This window comes from Molothrus aeneus, chromosome 2, assembly GCF_037042795.1.
Source record: "Molothrus aeneus isolate 106 chromosome 2, BPBGC_Maene_1.0, whole genome shotgun sequence".
Taxonomy (NCBI): Eukaryota; Metazoa; Chordata; class Aves; order Passeriformes; family Icteridae; genus Molothrus; species Molothrus aeneus.
The window spans coordinates 102,609,388-102,632,658 of record NC_089647.1 but is presented as its reverse complement, the minus strand read 5'-3'; the positions used below and the strand labels follow the sequence as shown (position 1 = coordinate 102,632,658).

Genomic DNA, 23,271 nt, shown 5'->3' with positions numbered 1-23,271 from the left:
GCCACCAGTACCTTATGGCACTACGGATTGGCTCTGAGATCAGCCTGACAGGTGAGCAGAGAGGCTTGCTAGTCACGAATCAGTCAGTAACTCATGAAGATCAGGGGGTAAATGACACACATTCCATCAATGCCTTTGTCACACTCCAGTATGGCTTTATTCAGTCAGGAGTCATTGAGGAAAAAATGTTCCCCAGACACCTGGGGTTTTATCATCCATCCTTCATCCTTTGATGTGCAATTAATTCTAGCTGCACTTCACCCATGGGTGCTCTCCCACTCTCAAACCTGAGAGCTTGTGAATAAATGAAAAAGGATCAGCAAGTGCAGGTGCAATCCTTTCAGTCCCAAGGATAAGCCTTACATACCAGGAGGTCTGTATAAGACTGACAGGACATGGAGGGACCAAGTCCAGCTCTCTGAGTGATGTCGTGGTGCTGCTGACAGTGATCACAGCAGTGCTGACAATACTGTACTGACTCTAGGAGCACTTTCAGTGATCAGCTGACATCAGGATCTCATTGTCCCATCAGTAAGAGCAGTTGATTGCACTGTAACCTTTACTTAGCTCACCAACAGTCCATGTCTTGGAGAACATTTGCATGAATGTGAATTAGGAAATCAAAGAGGATGGTAGAGCTGAATCCTAACAGCTTATGTGAAAAGCACCTTGGTTTCAGAGACATGCAGGTTTTCTTCAACACTGCAGCTTTACTTCATCTCTGTGGTGTCCCAATACAGGGAAATGTCAGTTTTCTCCTCTGTGACCTCAGAGCACTGGTTGTGTCTTACATCTCTATCCCTATAAAAATTCATCCTCCTTCTAATTACAAATAAATGCATTCAAAGATGATTGAACTGTGGGAGGCCAGTCCCCATGTCCTTATGCTTTCCTCAGACCTGAGGTGTGTTTCCCAGTCGTAGGGGTTTGTGCTGGATGCATTTATCACCATGGAATCAGGCCAGGGTGGGCTGGGCAGTGTGCAGGGAGCTGCTGGCTCTGTCCAGCCAGGGCAAAGGGAGAGCCCAGCTCTCCTGCCAGGAGTGCTCACACAGCCCGAGCTGCAGCTGTTGTCATTGCATGTACCCAAGCAGATAAGGATTGGGAACACAGTTCAACCAGCCCCAAGGTCTTTGAGGGGCAGAAATGCCACATGGGGGTCAGAAATGTTCCTTTTATAGCAGGGGGGCTTCCATACGTGCAGAAGGGACCCACGAGCAGAGCAGCTTCAGCTAGGGCTGTGCATACCCATGCTGTGCAAGGTCAGCAGCCAGAGGTGTCTGTGAGCACCCTTGAGCTGGATGCAGAGGGAAGATGCCCCTGGGCAGGGGTTGCAGATCCCTCTCTGCCCCAACAACAGCCCAGGCAGCACTGCTTGCCCAGGGGTGAAAGCCAGGGCTCAATGCAGAGCATCTCTGGTGCCCCCTGGCCATGACAGGAGCAGATGAACCCCAAGCAGCCCTCCACCCTCAGCTGTGAGATGCTGTGAGAGCTATTAGCGCATCTGCTCTGAAATGGGCTCATTAAGATACACATTCTCCTTCATTATCCTGTGTCTGCAGTGCCTGACTCATCCCACTGCAGTTGCTCTGGAATGGGAACCCAAGTTTAAAATTTTCCAACTTTTTTTTTATTCACCAGGGAAGCTCATGTCTAACTCACTGAGATGGCAGTGGAAACTGGAACAGCTTCTGTCTTCATGGGAGGCAAACAAAACCTGAAAAAATAGGGAGAGGGAATAAATGAGGCACTGTCTGATTGAAAGTCTGGTATTTCATGTTGCCTTTCACAACTTGACACAGGATGCTTTCTTGCACAGGTGTAGCTATGCTGGAGTGACCCAGCTGGGACGTGGCCACTCCCAGCCCAGGTGTGCCAGTGGTATTTCCTCCTTTCCTCCTCTTGTTCCAGAGCACAGAGGAGTGCCACACAGCCATGGCTCAGCAGCCATGGTCCTGCAGCAAGCTCTGCTGGGGTCCCTGCTCTGATTCCTGACCCTACCAAACCTCTCTTCTCCCCACGTGCAGGCAGAGCCTTGCACTCAAAGCTTTTGCTGTGCCCAGACACAGACCCCTCTGGGGTGGCACAGGCATGGATACAGGGTGCTGAGGGCTTGCAGAACTTCCCTGCCAGGCTGGGGGAGGCACTGCCTTGTGCTGCTCCCCAGCTCACAGGGACAGTGTCCTGTGGGCACCTCTGGGACGGTGCTCAAAGCCACAGGCAGCCCCAGCCTCCCCCTGCCCCAGTGGAAACCTCACAGCTAAGCCCACCTCATGCAAGCTGGGAACCTTCTCTTTTGCTTTTATACCAGACATGATCTCACCAGACATTGCTTTTAGCTGCAAGAAAATTCCTCCCTCTTACTGTTTTGCTCTTAAGAACTGCTTTCCTGGGCTAAACATCCTTTGCTTTAAATAGATGTGCTGACCCAAATACTACTGTGAATGATTATTCAAGGATGAAGAACAGACTGTAGTCCAAAGATTTTTACAAGACAACTTAAATCAATATGATCTTTCTGATTAGCACTTCTAGGAAACCTATATGGCTATACTCATTACTTGGCTCATTTTGCTGTTATTTATCAAGCATCTGAGATATTTACTCTGTTGTCCTCTGGACTGCATTGATTTCTTTTGGAACAAAATGTAGCCTGGTAATCCTCTGCTGTGGAATTTTATAACAAATATTTTACAGCAAGCCACTTGTTAGTAATGAGCCTCGTATCACTTGTACAACTCCTTTTATAATCTTTACCCTTAAAAATAATTGGCAACATTTAAAATAATAATTCAATTGTTTATTAACCAATGGCCTACTTGCAATATTAAACTGAACCTGGCATTGCAACTTGAGCCATTTTTCAATTTTGTATAGCAAAAAACCTCTGCATGTGTGGAAGCCAGCATTTTTCACAGCACACATCTGAATATTTTTTTTATTTCAGGCTGCCTACTGTAATAGAGCAATCACTTCAACAGAAAATATGCTGAAAGCCTGAAATCTAAATCTAATTTAGAGTCTAAATGATGCACAGGATTAAAAATGTATTATCTATTCCCAACAAATCAGCATCATTGAAACACTAATATTTCCCTAATTTTAAGCACCATCTAGTGAGTCAAACATTAGATATGATCTTCCAAATTATGCCCAAGGAGAATAAGATCCTGGTTCCACTGCATCCCACTTAGTGCTAGGTCTGGTGCTGAGATTTGTAAGTCAGCTGTTTAGTCACCATCTGTTCTCTCACTAATGGACATTAAATATTCTTCCAAAGGTGCTGCAGACCTGAGCTTCTGCAGGAAGATAATTTGTTTGTTGACAAAGGAGGGTCTTGGCTAAGCAGGCTCCCTAGTTAGACAAGGCTAACTGCCTGGAAGTGAAGCAGGGAAAAACCTCATTTTGATAATGATAATTTTTTTTTATCACTCCAGAGCAAGGGACTGGAAAGGATGTGGTTTTATTTCAATTATAAGCCAAAGAAAAAAAAAATCTCCAGGCAAATAAACAGCTTTATAAGGATCATGATTGTTACTACTTCCATTAGCTGGCTTGCCATGAAGATGAAGTAGGTCTGAGAGAGAATAGCACAGCAAGTCTGCATACAATTATGGGACCTGCTTACCTAGCACTGGTGTTAAATCAGCTCCAGCTGCTGACCTGTATAAACACCCATGGATGGAATTCATTTGGAAAGGAAGTGATGCACACCTGGTTGGGTTAGCATGGAGTCACTCTGGGCACAGGCAGGGATGCTCAGACTGAGCCTTGTTTGGCCTGTGAAATTACAGAGCTTGTGGCTGGAGCTGTGCTGGTACTTTACACATTCCAGCCAAACTGCTGCAAGACCAGGCAGTGCCTTGCTGGGGGTGAGGAAAAGGCACTTGCCTTGGACTGGAGTGCCTCACCTGGGAGGCAGGAGTGTCATATGGGGGTCAGAAATATTCCTTGGCTGCTGCTGGCCGTTGGCCAAGCCATACATTTAACCTATTTCTGGTCAAATCTGGATCCAGGGGAAGTGGATTGATTTATGTGTCCTCAGTCCCCAGGTACTCCATGGTACCAGCACACGGGGCACTTCAGCAATGCCCTGGGGCTGGTGGCCCTGGCCCCACAGCAGAGCAGCCCTGCTCTGTGCCCGGGATCCCTCCTGGTGCTGCATCCCAGGCACACAGCCAGCCATGCTCACCTCTGCTGGGCTACATCTGCCTGGGAGGGAGGCTGACAGCCTGGCCTGGGCCACAGAGGCCTCTCTGCTGTTCAGTTTCTGGGTTCTCCCCATTTCTGCCTTTGCATCACTTCTGGCTGTGTCAGAGCAGTTATGGCAGCACAGGCTAAGGGCTGGTGGAGGACAAGGACTGCTGCCTCTCACCTCAGGCTCCCAGGAAAATTGTGATGTGCAGTGCCCACCTGCTATTTCAAAACAGGGGAGGTTTATCTGCACCTCATGTTAGAGAAATCTGATACCTGCTGGGGTTTAACTGGGGAAAGCAGCATCTCTAGGAGTGGGAGCATTTAAGGCCTGGTCCCTCATCACCGACTCATGACTGCTGAGGGGTGACAGAGGTACCTGGCCTTTGTTCTCTACTTCTAAAACAGGAGAAGTATCAAAACTGAAGCTTGGAATCACCTGCACAGCCTCACTAACACCTGAAATACCTTGAGCTGTCCCAACTTGGACATTGGCAAAACTGCTGGGAAAAAGAAGCAAGCATCCCTTTTCTCCCTCATCCCTACTGCCCATACATGTTGTGTTGCTAGCAAAGGGCAAGGTCTTTTAGCAAGATCCTGATTTGTGGCCTATAATGTCATGATGGGAAGTGGATTCAAGTAGGAAATCAATTTTCAGAGCTATACAGCAACAAAAAAAAAAAAAAGATTTTGGAGTTCTTCCCCACAAACAGAGCAGAGCATGTGTACATATCAGTCTGTTTAGCAAGACAGTTTAAGCTCACTGGAACAGTCACACAGCATGCACAGTCCATATCAGGATCCAGTCAGCTCCAAACACTGCCCAGCTACAGGGGTAAGCCAAAATTTAATGACATCACAAAATAAACATTAAAAAATACAGTAAAAAGGCTTTACCTTGGGCTTAAGCAAAAAGTGAAATTTTCCAGTCCTGTGGGATCCTTCACTGCTTCCAAGTCTGCTGGCTCACAGTGCAGCAAAATGATCAGGCATTTATCAACCCTGGCAAGGTCTGCAAGTCCTGAGGGTGTTTGATTTGGAAAGAAAGGTGTCTGGAGGAAATTCTTAACATCTTCACCCAGAGTTACGCAGGGAAAAAAAAAGAAGAAATAAAAGCAAGCTTTAAGAGGTCAGAATGTGTAGCCTACCCAGAGCTGCTATTCCTGGTAGAAATTAGACCCTGAAGTGCCCAGGTGAAAATCAGGGATAATCCCTGTATAAGTGCTTCTAATTGGGACAAACTGAGAGTGAGAAAGTTGAGCAAGACAGCACTGGCCCACCCCTGGGGGCTCCGGGTTTGTTCCCAGCTGGTAACTGAGAGCACAATTATGCAAATCCTCCTCCATAAACAGAATTGGGTTTATTATGGCCGAACTGGGGGAATCTATTTTTGTTACCACTCTGTGTGAATGTGTTACCCTTGTGATTTCCAGCCAGGTCATTCCAAGTCAGCTGCTTTGGCCGTGGCTGTCGCTGGAAGCTCCTCTGGCCCCATTTCTCACCCGCTCGGGGTGGCTCCCAGGCGAGGGGGACGAGGGGATGAGCCTGTGGCTATTCTGGTAGCTGTGAGCCACGGAGGTGTCACGTGAAGCAAAGAGCCAGAAATGCATGTCAAATCCAACCAGTGACTAATCACGGTATTTTGGTTGTCTTAGTGGCTGCCGGGGAAAGATTTATGGGCTCAGAAAATGTTCCCGTAATAATCCCTGGGTGCTGATTTGATCTTCAGCTGAGGCTTCCCAGGGCCGTGCGGAAAGGGGACAGAAAGGGGACGGAAAGGGGACGGAAAGGGGACGGAAAGGGGGCTGCTGTCCCGGGCTGGTGACGTCTAAACCGATAGGAGTTCAAAATACAAACAAGAGGAGCAAAGTCAGCGCTCTCTTCTCATCTGTGTGTGCTCAGAGCCACGCGCTGGCAGCCAGAGAGGATCCCTGGGATCTGCCCGTGGAGCAGGAAGGGTTGGGGGTGACGGCTGAGCAGACATGGAGGGCCATTGATTGGGACCGTCATCGAGCTCCCTCATCTGTCACCTGATGGCCAGCCAAGCGAGTGCTGGGCACAACTGCGGACCCTTCATCCTTGTGCAGCTTGTGGAGGCAAGAAAAGTAAGCATCCTACAGCTGATACACATTCAGCTATTTTCTCTATAAAGGAATGGATTGAATTCACTACAAATCTACTAACTGTCCCCCTATGCCAGGCAAGAGACTGACTTGGTTTTTCTTGGGTTGGGTTGGGCTTTTCTCTAACAGCTGGAGGTCTGCTGGGCATTCAAACAATGGCTGTTGAGTGAGGCAACTGTTTCAATATCTAATTGCATTTTAGCTCTAATAGCTCAAGGGAAAAGCATTGCATTGTCTGCCATGAGCTACTTCCTGTCCTACTGCAAAGCACACTGCACCGCCGTGCTCGCCCAATACCAGAGCCTGAGATCAGAGGGCTTTCTCTGTGACATTTTGCTGAAAGTGAAAGAAAATGAGTTTCCTGCACACAAGTCCTTGTTGGCATGCTCTAGCGACTACTTCCGAGCCATGTTCAAAAGTTATACCCAAGAGTCTAAAGCCAGTGTCATTCACCTACAAGTTGTCTCACCCACTGGGCTCCAGCACATCCTGGATTTCATTTACACATCCTTGCTGCCCCTTTCCTTTGAAAGCCTGGAGGATACCTTGGAAGCTGCAAGCTACTTGCAAGTGACTGATGCTATCGGCTTGTGCAATCAGTACTTAGTTAAAAATCTTGCCTTGGAAAACTGCTGCTACTCTGCCAACGTGGCCAGGAAGTTCTACCTGCCAGATGCCCTAGCAGCTGCAGAAAAATACATTATCAAAAATGTCTGGAAGCTGCTGGACTTGGATTTGTCAGGACTTCTCGAGCTGAACTTCAGGTCTTTGCTAGCAGTGATTCAATCACCAGATCTCCCCATGGTGGAAGAATGCCGCCTGTTGAATCTTGTCCTGCTGTGGTTGAAGCAGAATAAATCCAGGCTGGATCATGCAAGCAGCCTTTTAGAGAACATAAGATATGGTCTCATCCCAGTGGAAGAGCTGAGAAAAACCTACACACAGTCAGAAGTGTTGCTCTCAGCAGGTATTAAGTGCATGATCATAAAAGCAATAAATTATCACACATCTGTATACAAACAGCCTGTCCTGCAGGATAAGTCCACCACGCTGAGGAACCAGAAAACTCGGATCATTCTACTGGGGGGAAGCACAGCAAGTGAGGGGCTCGTCACCGATGTGGTGGCCTTTGATGTTTACAACCACAAATGGAGAACCCTCACACAGCTGCAGGACAGGGTGCAGAACCACAGCGTGTGCGTGGTGGGGAACTTCCTCTATGTCCTGGGTGGGGAAATACAAACTGGTACCCTGGGTGATGCTAAAATTGGAAAGACCTTATTGGTTACAAATAAGGTCCATCGGTACGATCCAAGATTTAACACATGGACCCAAATCACGGGCATGCTGGAAAAGAGATGCCAGTTTTCCTGCTGTGTCCTAGGCAAGAATATCTTTGCCATTGGTGGAAGGGGTGAGGACGGATCGCTGCATTCATCTGTGGAAGTCTATGACATCAGCAGGGATAGATGGACCAAGGCCAGGGAATTGCCATGCAGGATACATGGTCATGCCAGTGCTGTTTGCAAGAACACCATATACATCTCTGGGGGCAAGTACTCGGCCCCAGCCAGCACCAGCAATGACGTTTATTCTCTGAGCTCACTTGAAGGGCAGTGGGTGAAATGTGCCCCAATGAGCATTGCTCGGTTTGGGCATCAGATGGCAACAATCAGGGGATCCATATTCACCTTTCTGGGATTATATGAACCTTTCTCTGAAATAGAAAGGTATGACCCAGATCAAAACCAATGGACTCGGTTGAAACCCCTGGTCTACGATCGATTCTCCTACGGACTGGCTGTGGTAGAGGAAACAGCTCTTCTCATTGGGGGAAAGAAGTGGCAAAACTCCCTGGAGGTCTCCACACAAGACGTGGTTGGCTATGACATCGACAATGATGGCTGGGAAGAGATCTGCAAGGCCCCTCTGCCCTGGTGTGGGCTGCAGTGTGCCGTGCTCCAGCTCTCCGAGGTGGCCGAGGAGCAGGACAGTGACAGCCACCAGAAGAAGCTGCCCAGCTGCTGAGCTCCCATGCTGAGGAATGGCCATCCCAGGAGATGAGTGAGCAGGGCGGTCCTGGAGAAGAAAACTGCAGTGGCTCTGAATGTGAGAGTGGAAGTTTTGCTTGGATAAGCCATATGCTTGGTGGAAACAGGCAAGAAAATCTGGCTCCAGCACAGGAAACACATCTAGGATTTATAAAGCTGGAAGCTGATCTCACTGAGCAAGGATGTAGCAAGTAGCTTGCTTAGAGGTGATGAGTGAGAATTGTAATCCTTGACTTTTGGATAATACCTAGATAGCAATTAATAGGTGTTGCAAGTGGGATTTTTCAAACATTAAAAAATATAATCCATCTTTTCTGTTTTCTTAATCAAAGGTAATTTTCCCAGCTGGTAAGTGCTATTGGGTTTTTATGCTATGGCTAAGCAAAAGGAAAGAGAGCTGTATAAAGACTAGAAAATTGATGCCTACAAGGATTAGTAGCAAGTATTGCCAAGGAAAAGGTATTATTTGATATACTACTTACTAGGCAAGAATGCCTTAGCTAACCAGCATGAAATTACTGGACAGAGGCATGGACTTTTCACTGCATAGACTCAGCTACAGCTGAAAGTTAAAAGCTGTTTGTTTGATAGAAGCCATTTCTCTCTCAGTGGCCTTTGTTGTAGAACACCTTCCAGATGTTTATTTTGTGTTATTTTAAAGATGCACACTACTGCTGATGTACATTTCGTTTGTGTCCAAGCCCTGTGTTAGCTTAGATGGCCAGAGTGGGTATCCTTATCCTTAGCCTCCAAGAAGCTTCTTACAGGAGTAACAGGATGTCACTGATGCCTTGGCATTTACCTTGGTGCCATACACTGTTTTATCTCACCTGCTCATAAGGGTAAAATGCTTCCTTGCTGTTGAACTGCTGCATTACAGAACCCTGCAGTCAAAAAAGGTTTACTTTCATCAAAGAGTACAAAGGGGAGGGAGGTAACTGAAGGTTTTCACAAGTCTTTACTCAGTGTCTGTCTCTTAACAAATCAGCAATAGTGTCACTCCCTTTTGGCCACACTGGCAGTGTTTGAAGTCACACTGGGGCATTTTAAGATACACGGATATGTGAAATGCAGACAAAATGGTCAGATGCCACAGAATCAATCTGGTATGGAGTAAAGTGAATCTTGAGCCATAAATGTTCATTTAAAAGCTAAATTTATTGTACTTCATTTTACAGTGTTCCCTTTCTAGGCTGAGAGTTAATACAATAAAAATATATATAGAAGAACATTTAATAGTCTTAAAAGAAGGCAGCACAATGGAGAGGACACATGTTCTTTGTCACTAGACTAGCTTAAAAAACTGTAATGTTTAATTTTCACCTTTAAAGCAATCAAGCTAACTTTACTAATGTAAAGTGCAGGCAGAATGGCTGTTGCATAGCAACAGATCTAAGTCTTCTGAACTGCCTTGGTTTTGACAAGGAATCAACTACACAATGTGCATATACATCCATCAGATATAAAGAGTTTTTCATATGAATATATTTACTTTTGGTCCAGTAAAACAATAGCAAGAGAATCTAAATGCTTGGAACAATAGCACAATCCATTTCAAGTCAAGCATTTTTTAAGGGAAATTTACAAAAACCTCACAAATTTAATATACAAGTCAGTACCCATGCAGTAAATAAATGTCCAGTTTATACAAACAATATTCTTCTAATAGTACAAATCTTACACTGGATCCAGAATTCTATACAAATGTTAATACATGATTTGTCATCCAGACAACTTGAATATAGGATTACTGAAAATGGGCTACAGAAAGGCCACTCTTCTGTACAGTTGTGCAAAATCTGCAGAACATTTGCAATCCAAACGCAATAACAAGGTAGAAAAGGAGGGGTAGAAAGAGGAAAAGAAAGAAAGAGGGGAGCAAGAGAGAAAAAGGGGAGAGAGAGAAAAGGAGAGAAAGAGAGAAGGAGAGAAAGAAAGAAAAAGAAAGAAAGAAAGAAAGAAAGAAAGAAAGAAAGAAAGAAAGAAAGAAAGAAAGAAAGAAAGAAAGAAAGAAAGAAAGAAAGAAAGAAAGAAAGAAAGAAAGAAAGAAAGAAAGAAAAGAAAGAAAGAAAGAAAGAAAGAAAGAAAGAAAGAAAGAAAGAAAGAAAGAAAGAAAGAAAGAAAGAAAGAAAGAAAGAAAGAAAGAAAGAAAGAAAGAAAGAAAGAAAGAAAGAAAGAAAGAAAGAAAGAAAGAAAGAAAGAAAGAAAGAAAGAAAGAAAGAAAGAAAGAAAGAAAGAAAGAAAGAAAATCTGTCCATTCTTTCCTTCATCCCTTCATGGATATAACTGCCAGGAGATATCAGAGTTCATAAAGTTTAAAGTACATTCACTGAGCTGTACAGGCAATAGTCTCAAGTTGGTTAAGAGTACAACTCATTAAAGTATAACGGAGGCTTTTCCTTTCCACTTGAGCATTATTAAATCATGAGTCCTAACTTATGCAGCAAAATACTGAAGAGCAGCAGAAATATTTTGTCATGCTCTTAACATTTTTCAAAACCAAGTTCATAAAAAGTAAACATATGATTTAAGAGTTCCCTCCCACTTTTATTTCAGGCATGTGCCTAATTCTAAGGAGCTATTTCCCCTCATATTCACTGGGTTGTCTTCAGCAGATAACAAATCTCATGGAAGTTTAAAACATTTTAATTGGCTTGTGAACTCAGCAGAACCCAGAGACATCCCTTCCCCTTCAAAGCAAACCAGAGGCTTTTTTACTCCTTGGTTATTTTTCAGGTTCCATGCTCACTCAATTCTGCTCTCATCACACATTATCCCTGCATACAATACAGCCAAATTTCACAGCTCAGAAAACACATAGGAAACTACTTGAAAAATAAAAATCCTATTCACTCCTTTTCTATTGTGGGAATCTTCAAAGCATCTCAGATTTGAAGCATTTCATTGGAAACCTTTTCCACTGCTGCTGTTCTGGGCTAAAGAAATGCTGCTACCAATGATGTTGAAAGTCTGTATTTTCTCTTTTGCAAAATCTGCACATTATACTGATACTTTCAGTGCAAAAGCTTCATCAATCACAGTACCATGACTTTTTTTTTTTTTTTGTAAATTAACCTAATGTGATTAAGAGACAACACACAATTTGGTCTTAATTATAATACAAACCAGCATCCCTTTGCACTGGTGGTAAACCTAAGCAATAGGCTTTAATAAAAGCACAAGGAAATGAGACCTAACCTTTTGACACTTAAACTCACATTAGTAATTTTTTTGTCCGCTGATTTTCACCCTTTTATGTGTTTGACAAAACTGAAACACAACAGCTGCATTACACCTTTTCCCTGTTATTTAAGAGAACTCCTAGAGTTTCTCATGAAATATAAAAATTGGTTTTCTCCCACCACCAAAACAGTACCTGCACTCCAAAAATGCAATGCAATACTGGAATTATATAATATAAAATATCATTGTAAAACTGACCTTTGATAACAAAAGCTTTATAGCATGTGGAACTTCCTGCATGAAGGCCACAGTCTTCCAAAAATGCTTTTAAATCCTTTTCTTCAATAGCTAAAGATCATGTTTTTTTAATTCACAGAAGATAAATACAAGCAGAGCATTGGTAGCATATAAAATATACAAATCCTCATTAAAGAAGTGGTATTGTTGACCATTGAAGGTTTCACACAGCTGAGTAACATTAAAATATAATTTACTAGAGCTCTCACATATTGATATAAAAACTACTTTATGCACTTGAGTAAAGGGCTGGGGTGTAGCAAATGGACAAAAAGAGAGCCTTTCATACATGTGTTTCTATGTACGAGTGAGTGTGTGCTAAGGAGCCTATAAGTGCTTCAACCTCAGATGAGCTATTAACAGAGTCCCTCCGGGGGCTGCTTTCATAGATGTTCATGAAGAGATCAAGGTACATTTGTTTCCATTCTTGAAAGTCTCTAGACGTCAAGGCTGGATTATCCAGAACTTTATCTATAATGGCTACTTCTCCTTCCCTGGCCTGTGAGAGAAAAGGAACAAGCAAAGAGTTAATGCAAGTGACGAGTCACTGACAAAATCAATCATGTGGGTGCAAGCAGAGGATGGAGGGTACAACTCGAGCCTCGGTGCCCCTGAAAGCACAGGGACTATCTGATCTCTGAGCACTCACACACAGGAGCCTTTCTACAGGGTGTCCCACATTCCCCTGTGGGACTTGGGCTTCTCTTGCCTTGTCCAGAACCCTCAGTACAAGTTCCTATTCCCCCACCTGCCCCCGTGTTCAGCCCCAGACAAAGCAAACCCCCCCCGTTTGCTGGTAGCTGCTTGCATTTCTCAGGACGGGTTTCACACAGCAAAGTGCCATCTGTTTGCTCTTGATCAGATCAGAAATTCTGCGTGGGTGTGTGGGATGCAGACACAGGCACAGCACAGCTACATCTCCTTACAGGCTTGTCTTGAGGCACCTGAGCTCTGCATTGCAAAGGTTTGTGCAAGGAGTCCCAGGGAATGAGAGCTCATCTTCACTACAGACCTACTGCATGCCACGGGCTGCTGGCTGCAACCTCTTCTACCACTGATGTGGCAGAGAGAAGGCAGAAAAGGGGAAAATAAAACATTGTTGCTGGTGCCTCATGATGCCCCATGGAGGCAGGGGAAGTGACTGTACCTTAAACCCTCTCTGGTGACTGTTCATGGAGCTGAGTGTGACAGTAAGCCTCAGATGTACCCACAGCCATTCACGGTTGTTGCAAGTGGAGGAAGCTGGATACCACAGCCAGAATCCTTGGAAACACAGCTAACACACACCTGTGGTTTCCAGCACTGCTCCTCAGCACAGGAATAGCAGGGCCACCAGCAATCCTCCCTCCAACCTCCCTGCAAGATGGGTTTCACACTCCTCATGGCTAACTCACATCTTCCATGCCCATACTATGAGTATGATAAATCCTTCTGGGTAGCATGGCAAGGGGAAATATCAAGCTGTGTATGATGGGACAGGTCAGAAGGGTCAGAGACAACTTCCATAAGCAGTGCTTTCATTGCTGTGCAAACAACAGCAAATTAACACTACCTGCTAGAATACTCATTTCCAGAAAGAGAGGGCAAGCTGAGAGCAAGCTGTGGGAAAGAAACCATGGGAACTCCTGATCACCAGCTTGAGCTGCCATAACTTATTTCTCACAGATTGTGGCTGGTCCCATACCTCTGCACTACCAGCCAGGCAGCCCATACTCAATGACAGGAGAATGATTTTGTGTTATCACAGGACAGAGAGCACAGGAGTCTTTCATTAATGACTTAGGACATCAGGAGCCAGAAGCAGTTTGGAGGACTGTCTCTGGATATTATTATGTAGGATAAAATTCAAGGAGAGTTCAGAACATCAGTGCCAACAGGCCAGTGCAATTGGCTGCATTCAGGAAGGAAAAATCAAAGGTACTGATAGAAAGAAAGACTAATTGATTGGGTAATAGCAGCAGCTACTGCTTGATACAATTGCCAAGAGTATGGCAGAGTTGGAGCTCTGGGATGTAATGCAGCCAGTCACAAGTTACCATGATGTCACTGCAAACCAAGCATGTGTCACTACACTGCTGCTCTGTGCAGAAAACAATTATCTGTCTTTGCTCCTTGCTGCCATTGCATTTCCCATTATTGGTCTCATGTACGTAAGAATGATTTACACCAATCACAGTCCAAACAAGAGTGCTGACAGGCTTAGAAAATATGGCTCATGGACAGAGAATGAAAACATTGGGTTTGCTTGGTCCAAAGGAAAGAAGTTCCAGAGAAGCACAAACACAGGCACCGCTGGATCAAGAGGCTGTGCTGTGTTTCAGACTTCCCTGAAGGAAAGCAGTTTCATTTGCAGGAAGCCACTGGTATAAAGTATCTCAGGTATCAAAAACCACTAACAAAGAGACAATTCAGCATGGCAGCAGGCTGCTGATCCTGAACCACAGCTATGGTGTGGGACCCCACCATGGGACAAACCCACAGCCACGGCATGAACCTCCTGCCACCCCGACGTGTGTGAGAGCACTGAGATTTTGTTTCATTTTCTCATGCTTGTAGAAGTCATGGACAGCTGTGAATGTTGCCCTGTTTTGCCAGCCTTCAATTCTGCAAAGACTTGCATACCAAGATAATAATGCAAGTTGCCTTCAAGGAGATGATACAGTACAGAAAGTTAAGCACATGTAGGATTTCTTTTCAGGATGGGAGCCCCACAGCATGAAAATAATATTGTCTAAATGCTTCTCTAGGTGATAGAAAACTAAATTAATTAATGTTTATGAAGCCCTCTTTGATGAAAGCTGTTACAAAATGCACTGTACAATTATCTGGTGGCTTAAAATGTGGTAATTTAATATAGTTAACAGGGTCCCTGAGGAAATCCAGCATATTGTTTGCTGAAATTTCTATCAGGGCATAACTGAAACTGCTGTAACAAACAAAGGAAGCTGACAAGGAGGCTAAAAGAGCTGTAGTACATTTAAAATTACCAGATAAATTTTCAAATCTATCATTATCACTACTTATTTAATCAATCTTACTGATTAAATACAATGATCCTATCAGTTTACACAGAAAACAAGCACACAATTTCCTCCTGGACAAGCTCATCAATTAGAAAACAGACAAGTGTTGCAAGAGATACTGTTCCCTTCTAAAGGCTGGCTTTGTCTAACTTTAGACTTTGGCAATTACAAAGTGAATGTGTTTTGGTAAATCAAAATGTTCAGGGACAAAAAAGGGATTAAGGTTTCCTCCAATAATTTGGTGTGTCAACTTCTGTTAAACTAGCTAGAGGAGGAGCAGCTGACTGAAATTAAATGCAAGAAAATAAAGAAATTAAAACTGATCCCCTCACTTTGACTGCTCTCCCAGGCACATTTTTCCTCTTCTTTTCAAGCAGTGCTTCCCCATATCGCCCTTGTTTGCACACTGGGCTCAGCCTGGACTCCAGCTGCACACAATAATCTCTGATTACAATGCAGCCCAATCCAACCCTGGGGCAGGATTTTTCCTCCCTGCTTTATCTCACCTTTAAAGTGCTTTTCAGAATTCGCAGCTGGTGCAGTTTTTCATTGACTACTGGATCGCTACACCTCTTTATAAAAGATTTCTTATACTCCAGCTTAGTGGAAATCCGGTGCTCTCCTAAAGGAGACAGGCTGGCCTGCTCCAAGGCTCTGTACAAATCTTGCAAGGAGTCTGCTGTTTTTTCCTCTATAGTTTCAACTGTAATGAGACAAAGGGGAAAACAAAAAAAGGAGGAAAAAATAGAGAAAGCAACAATGTATCATTAATGTGATTACATGAAGACCTATCAAAAACCTTTGCCAAATGTTTAACAGGTTTAAGTAGACCATAAAGAGAATATTTTACACCTCCTAAGATCCAGAAAAGAGCACTGCCACTGCTCCTTCTTGCTATTGCCTTCACAAGAAAGGGAGAAAAACTTTCAAGAATGTAAAAACTTGATATGCAGAGAAAGAGGGAAAAAGAGAAATATAGTGCAAGTTGCAGTAATGTTAGAGTGACTTACTACCAGAAATTAGATTTCTGGTACTGCAGTTACTTAGTTCTGGTGACTTCCTTGTTACAAGCAGAGGAAGCCCCTGCTAAAAGCCCATCAGGGATCACATCTCAGACTGGAGTGCTGATAACAGCACTCAAGAACATGGTGGCCCTGGGAAGACAGGTCCTAAGAAAGCCCACTTATTTTTGTCTCTTATGTTTGATACTCAGTGGTGTTGTTCAATAGTCAGTAATGCTGCCACTTATGCTGATCTGTTACTTTACTATTACCTCGTGGTTCAGCAGCAAACTAGAGACTAAATATAAGAGCACAACCATGACCTAGCAGCATGGCAAACCAAAGCAGAACTGTTTGCATTAGAGTTTGGTTTAAAAAACCCCCAATATTTATTATGTACTATAACAAAATACAGAAATATGAGATTTATTTATTTCAGGTTTAAAATATTTGTTCTAATTAGTACTGAAAGCATTTAAAAAGAAAAAAAAAAAAGAAAGGTTTTGTTCCTTTAAAAACAAAACCAAGCAAAAGCTGGGCATGAAGTGTTTCTCTGGTATGAGCATTTGAAATGCTTCATTTAGAAAACATCAAACCACTTCAACCTTTCACACAATGCTTCCCCCAGTGGAAACTCTTTGGCGACTCTGTGCAAGCTTTGCAAGCACCAGTGCAGCCAGGATTAGCAGAGTGGGGATCAGGACTAGCCAGGGCAGCCCTTGGCACAGTGTTGGCTGTGTCCCTTAGCTCTGTCCCTGCTGCCCCTTGCACACTGACACAGGTTCATGCAGCACCCAGGCACTGCCTGGGGCCTCCTGGCTGCTCCCAGAGCCCCGGGATCCCTGAGCCAGGCACCCCAGGCTCTCACAGTGGTGGGTGCCTGTTCTGTGGCCTCAAGAGGCTTTCCTAGAAGCTCTTGCAGGAAGGCTGCTTGGTTCCAAGCATTAGCTTCACCCTGTGACTGACCCTGCTCCAAGACAGGGATTTCCAGTGGCTGGAAGTTTACCACATACAGAAGCACCCTTCGGTAAAGAACCCCGGTGTCCTCAGGGGATTAGAGGGTTTGTTATCAGTCACCAAGAGAGAAGCAGTTTGTGTTTAGAAGTGACATTTTTAGTCCATCAAGAGCTACCTGAGGCCACAACCCATTTGAGTCCATACTATGCAGGAGGGCAACAACTCTCCTCAGGCTCAGGCAAGAATTCCAGAAACCCAAATCTCCTCACCCCATCACAAGAAGTGTTTGCATTTGTACAGATCTTTACACAATCCAAGAATTTTGCAACTAATCTTGCTTCATCTCTCATCAGTTTATTCCTTTGGTCTTTTAGAAGGCAAATGTTTTTAAAGCACACATTTTAATTTTTTTTTTTTTAAGAGATACAGAAGTGAAGAAGGGTTGGAGACTTTTTATCAATGGAACTATTTTGAGTCTGCACAGAGCTCCCTAAATCATCCCAGACTGTGCTACCCTGCTTGGTGAGCTGGGTTCATCACTGTCAATGGTGGCCAGAACTGAAATTAGACAGAAATGAGATGCTTTTCTCTTTCTTGTAATTTTCTTTTTTATTAAAACTAATTAAACTATATAAAACTTATTAAAACTAAATCTAATGGGCTAAAGGGCAAAACATTCAGTAGCTGAATAATTATAAAGTGGTTAAAATCTTTTGTGGTCTTGATTTTTATGCTTTCTTAAGAAGTCTATGCAGCAATGAGGTCAGAAGTTTGAGATCTCTCTATCAGTTCCTATTGCTGAATGCTGATGTTTACCAGTCTGACAGCTGTGGAAAGGGAGTGATTTGCTAAAGGGCAAAGGGAAAACTCCCTCCTGGTCTGACACAGGAGGATTTGACACCTGTTTCTCTCTCTCTCTCTCCTCATCTCTTGCTATGCAAAGCAAAAGAGATGTTTCCTCAGGTGTCTCTTCCCCAGCAGCACTGCCAAGGCTGTACCCCGAGGGGATTAGGACAGGGACAGCCAGCATTTTGATTCCACACCATCTAAATTCACTTTGCTAGAGTGATCTAGAGCCTGGATTGGCAACCAGCCACCACACCAGGCTTGCCATCAAAAACCCATGGCTTCCTAAGACACAGCAACTCCCCACCAAGGCACAATACAGCATTTGAGCTCAGCCCTAAGGTTCAATACTGAATGCAAGTGCCTGGAATGAACCTGGATGGTAACATGGCCCCTGTGGTTATAAACCCTGTGCCAGGAGGCTTGTCCTGCCCTCCCTCCCCACACTGCTGGCCTGGGATCTGCATGGCTGGTGCTCCTCAGGGCTCATCCCCTGGGACAGGCTCCATGTGGGCTCAGAGGGATATGGACACAGGATTTCTGCCTTCCCCTGAATGGGAACAGCTCTGAGACTGCTCAGGGAGGGCACAGGACTGTGGGGGCAGGACACAGGCTGGGCTGGGCAGCAGAACTCTGGCAGGAGGTCTCTGGAAGGCATCAGAGCATCACCTCCACAGGCTGGGGCTGCCTCCCCCACACTCTGTCACTGACTTGGTGATGTCACTGCGAGCAGCACGTCAAAAAGGGGACAGGATTTCCTAAAGAGGAAAGAGGAGCGGAGAAAAACAAGTCCCTTAAATGCCTTGCTGCTGCTGAGGCTGTGAGAGCTCTAAAGAGGGCAAGATGCCTTGTTCACCCATGGTGGGGGAGAGGGCAGTGGGTGGCATGAAAACACATCCCAAGCCCTTAATATTTTCCAGAGAAATGCTGAAGGTGGTGCTGCTGCTCTCAATGGCTCTCAGTAGGCGGGAATGAGATTACACACACAGCTCCCCTCCCTCAGCCTTCTGCTAGAGCCTTTGATTGATTTCCTGTAGGTGTTGGTGAAACCCTTGGCACCATAAAGCATCTGAGGTATTCTGTTCGATATAGAGCTGAGCTTAAAACATATTTTCTTTTTTAAAATTGGTGGATTTGCATGCAAGTCATGCTTTTACAGCATGGCTGTCTTGTTAAGGAAGAATAAGACCTCTGGTAATGTTTTGTTTAAGTAGAAAATGTGGTCTAATAGGATTTGCAGGTGACCTTAGACCAGCAGCCAACACAACAGTTGTTTTTCACACTCATTCAGCTGCTGAGTAGGGGGTTGCATCTTTCCTGTTTCTCTGAGTGCACTGCCAGGTCACAGTTTCCACATACTGCTGAAAAGCAGGGTGTCTTCTCTGAAGCTGTAATTTTGTCCCCTGCCCTACAGAAGCCTGAACAACTCTGTAACTCAGGAGCAGAAATAAAAAAGCAAAACTGCAGCACATGGGATCTAAATCTGGTAAGAACCCTGTCTTCCAAATGCAAGAATATACAGGTACTGAATTTTGTAACAAAGAAGCTCCTGCTGTCTTCAAGTGAATGCAAAGCTATTTGCTTCAGTTCTGGAGATAATGAATACATTTGTCTAGTAAACATTGTGTTTACCATTATTTTTCACTATTCTGCTTTCTACAGGAAAAGTTTCTGAACTTTTTGTACTTTGCCCTCAGTTCTTGGAATGCAGTAAATATTTGTAACTACTTTTACATTTTCTCAGGAGAGAGAGATGAAGATTATAGCTGAGTAGGTAAAACTCCAACAGGTGTTTGGCTTCTTGGCATTCAGGAAAGAACTGGTGGGATTTCTCATACTGTATTGCCACTTGCTGTTGAAAAGAGCATGCACCAAGCTCTGTGATGTACTAAAGTGTAATCACCTCCTGGCCCTGTTTGGCAATTCATCTTTCCATTATTTCCCTCTTATAAACCAAGATCATAAGGTACTTCTGTGAAAAGTGACCAGAGAGAAAGTTACCATTGGTATTTACATGGATCAAGAGATGATTGGTCTGTGTAAACTGATGATTCAGGAAGATGGTACTGAATTAGAACCCTGCAGAAGGTCACTGCAGCCCAGCTGGCTAACACACTGCTCTCTGGACACAGAGAATCTCTAGGCACACACTTCTCATAAATCTGCTCTAAATATATGGAATAACCTCCAGCAGTTTTCAGTGGAGGTCCTTGCATTTCTGTGATTCACTTTTCTGCTAAAGCTCAAGCTGCCAAAATCTTGCATGGTTTTTGTCTTTCAGTGAGGTACCAGAGGAGCCCATGATTTCACGTGGGGCTGAGTGAACAGAAGTGCCTATGTAAGGACAATTAATAAATTTTGTCACCTACCCTGCCAACAAGGTCATGTTTTTCAAGGATCAAAGCTCTTCATTGGGGCCCCTCTGGTCTTTGCCAGCGCCTCCAGACACCACCCAGGCTCAACCCAATTGCCTTTAGACTTCTCATCCTGACTGATGGACCCCACTGCCATCCTGATGGAATTCTCCGTTTCCCACTGTCCCCTTTTCTGTTTGCTGCCTTTTCTGCTCAGTGACGCACTTTCCTTGGCTGTGCAACTCCTCTCACACACGCCCACTCCTCTCCTTGCAGTCAGCCCTGCATTTGAACAGAATTGCCATCCTCTGCAAATCCCCAGAAAGCCAAGCTGCTGTGAAGTCTGTGACAGGAAGAGAACAAGGCACGGTCAGACTGAAATCTCCAGGCTGCACTGAAATTTAGACTCCCATTTTCACTTCTTTTGGTGAGCTCACTCCCTCTGGCAGAGGAACCAGCTAACCTCAGCTTTCTCAGGATATTAAGGAGGCAATTTTGTTAGAATACATCACTAACTACATTATTAAACAGCTGCCATGTTACTTTCTCCCTCCAAATCCCAAAGATTTGATTCCAACTTGAGAGCTACACCTTTTTATTTACCTTTTGTGCAGGGGAGGCATTTACCTCAAGTGTCCCAGAGACTCTCTGTGAGTGACAGTAAATGCAGTAAATACTGCCCCAAAACAAGAAGCATCCCAGGCCTCTGGGAAATGGTCTCAAGTTAGATAAAACAGCCATTGGTGCACAAACCTCTGGGTGTTTTTTTTTTTCCTTTACCTTCTTGACCCTGATGTGTCTATGTTGGGAACAGACAGGCTGGTCTGCTACAAGCTAACTAATAACTGATACAATCCCATCAGCAAGAAAGCACTTGTAATCCTCCTATGCCACAGCAGCTTCTCTCTGCCATATCTAACAACAGGGACCATCAAACCTGCCTGGGCCTGCAATGGTTTCCCTGACAGGCAGGCAGAGCAGCACACAGAGCCCTTGGGAAGGGGCAGCTCCTGCAGCAGCTCTGCAGCCCCAGCTGTGCCAACAGGCAGACAAGGGCTGTGGCCACAGCATGCAACAGCCTGGCTGGGCTTGTAAACCCCAGGAACACTTAGCCAAGAGACTGAAGGGATCTCCCTAGGTACTAGATACAAGGTGAAAAAGAAGAAGGATGAAAGGAGAGTGAATGTGGATTTTAGCAGTGTTGCAGCAGAGGGGAGAAATGAAATCTTCCAAAGAAGCAGTTGGTTCCTCAGTGCAAAGCCTAAACCCATCCTTGCTGCTGGTCAGGTTAATCATTAAGAGTCCAAACTGCCCAAGAGTGAGACATACCCAAATGCTTCTAATACAAAGATTCAGTAATTAATAATTTTCAGCACTATTCAGATGGCTGGCTGGCAGACTAAGCTATGTATTTCCTCCCCCCCACCTACAAGCTCCAAGGAACAGTGGTGAAATCAATGTAAGGCTTAAAGGACATAGTGTCTGCACAGCTGTGGCTGTGCATGATGTCACTCCTGCACAGGTATGGGGGGAGCCACAATGACAGGGAAAGTCAGCTCCTGCTAGGAAAATGTTACAGGTCACATCCCTAATTACTGAGAAAAGGAAGAAGCAACACAGTATTTAAGCCTGGCATGGTACAGCAGGCAGGAGGTGCAATAAAATGCAGATCTGCATGGAAACAGCAGCTAATCACCTGCTCTAGGTAAAATAGAGCAATTTCCCTGTTAAAGTACAAAGATACCTATGCTCTGTCCTATGCTACTTTAAAATCAAGGCCTGACTGGATACGTGATTACACCTGTAAATACACACACACACATATATTTTTATATATATATATGTCTATACACACACACACACATGAGCATATTAATGTTTTCTACAACTGAAGAAAAGTTTAAGCAAGCTGAGTTAAAGCTAAATTAAAAACAAAACGGGTTCTTCTTGAGCAGTACCCAGTCTTTGCAACCCTTCTCTCTGGTATTGCTTCCCCTTCCCTGCCTTCTTCTGGTTCATGTAATCCTCTGTCCTTTCTGCCCCTGTGTTTGTAAAAATGCAGGATTTTTCCAGAAGTCTTGAATCAAGGAAGGGAGGAGCATTGTTTAAAAACAAGCTTTGATCCATGTGTTTGGTGAGATTTCAGTAGCTGGAGGATCATTAAATTTTTTATTTATTGTATTTATTATTTTGTATTTATTCAATACAGGTATTAAATCTGGATTTTATACCATCATTTCCTCTAAAGTGGAAGTATTTTTGGTTACAGGGATAGTTGTACACTGTTTCTATTCTCTCCTGTTACACAAACCTGCAGACAATAGAAGACACTCCCTAGGGAGGGTGCTCACTGAAAGCACCAACTCAACAGAGTCCTGCACTTGCTGGAGTTTTGCACCCTATGGTACCAGTCTGCTTCTCCTCTCACATGCATGAGCATAAATTTGGTTTCTTGAAACACAGTGAGCTGTGCAAGCAAGTGGAAAACTCATCTCCCAAATGACAGATATCTGAAGGTATTTCAGGCATTTTCCACTACAGCCAAGTTCAATACCAGAATCAGGCAGGTACCACCTTTTAAAAGATCCAGCTCTAGCCTCTGTCAGGCCTGACAGATGCCTAGCCTTTGCTGTGGCACCAAAGGTCTAATTCTTATTGTGAACTACTTATGGCACTAGCAGTTTTCCTTTTGGGTCAGTAGATCCCTGAGAATCTCTTTTCCACTGGAGTCACCTTTCTGGGGACATCTGAAGGACAAGGCATGGCCCCACAGGCCTCCTGTGCCCTGCTGGCTGCAGTGTGAGCTGGCAGGCTGGAGCACGTTCACATGTGCAGCCTCCACCTTCATAGGACACTTGGGCTGCTCTGAGTCCCACACCCACCACAGCCACATCTCTTCAGCCTTCCACACAACTGGAATTGCTTACTAAACACAGCTGGCATGAAACTGAGCATAAGGAAAAACCCTTGGTGTCTCTCCCTGCAGATCTGCATTGTGGAGCTGACAGTGACATTCAGCCATTTCTGACGTGCACTGAGCAGTGAAGTACAGGTGCCAGCTAAGGGGTCACTGTGTTAGTGAGAAGCGGACACACAGAGGGAATAATTAACTTTTTCTGCTCATGCTGCCTCTTGACAGCTCCTGCACACCTCAAATGAGCATCTGTGCTCCCTCTTTGCTTGCAGTCCTGCTGTTTCATGAAGTTATATTGGTGGGCATAAGAATGAAGTCACTCCAAAGC

At 44.5% G+C, this 23,271-nt stretch overlaps 2 protein-coding genes across 7 annotated transcripts in view; one reads left to right on the top strand and one right to left on the bottom strand.

The window, feature by feature from the left end:
• Positions 1 to 6,557: 6,557 nt before the first annotated feature.
• KLHL34 (kelch like family member 34) lies at positions 6,558 to 8,345 on the top strand. The gene has a single exon (XM_066571647.1). It carries the CDS (start codon positions 6,558 to 6,560, stop codon positions 8,343 to 8,345), a length of 1,788 nt encoding a protein of 595 aa, XP_066427744.1.
• A 1,162-nt stretch (positions 8,346 to 9,507) lies between these two features.
• The window catches only part of CNKSR2 (connector enhancer of kinase suppressor of Ras 2), a 207,655-nt gene continuing 193,891 nt past the window's right edge, over positions 9,508 to 23,271 (bottom strand). For 5 of the 6 annotated variants that reach the window (XM_066545420.1, XM_066545422.1, XM_066545421.1 and 2 more), the window contains 2 exons: positions 15,378 to 15,574; positions 9,508 to 12,347 (listed from right to left, as the gene is read on the bottom strand). In XM_066545420.1, coding sequence (XP_066401517.1) covers positions 12,132 to 12,347; positions 15,378 to 15,574 — 413 coding nt within the window. In that variant the 3' untranslated portion in view covers positions 9,508 to 12,131. The remainder of the gene's footprint in view (positions 12,348 to 15,377; positions 15,575 to 23,271) is intronic. The other variant, XM_066545426.1, reaches the window with a different exon arrangement.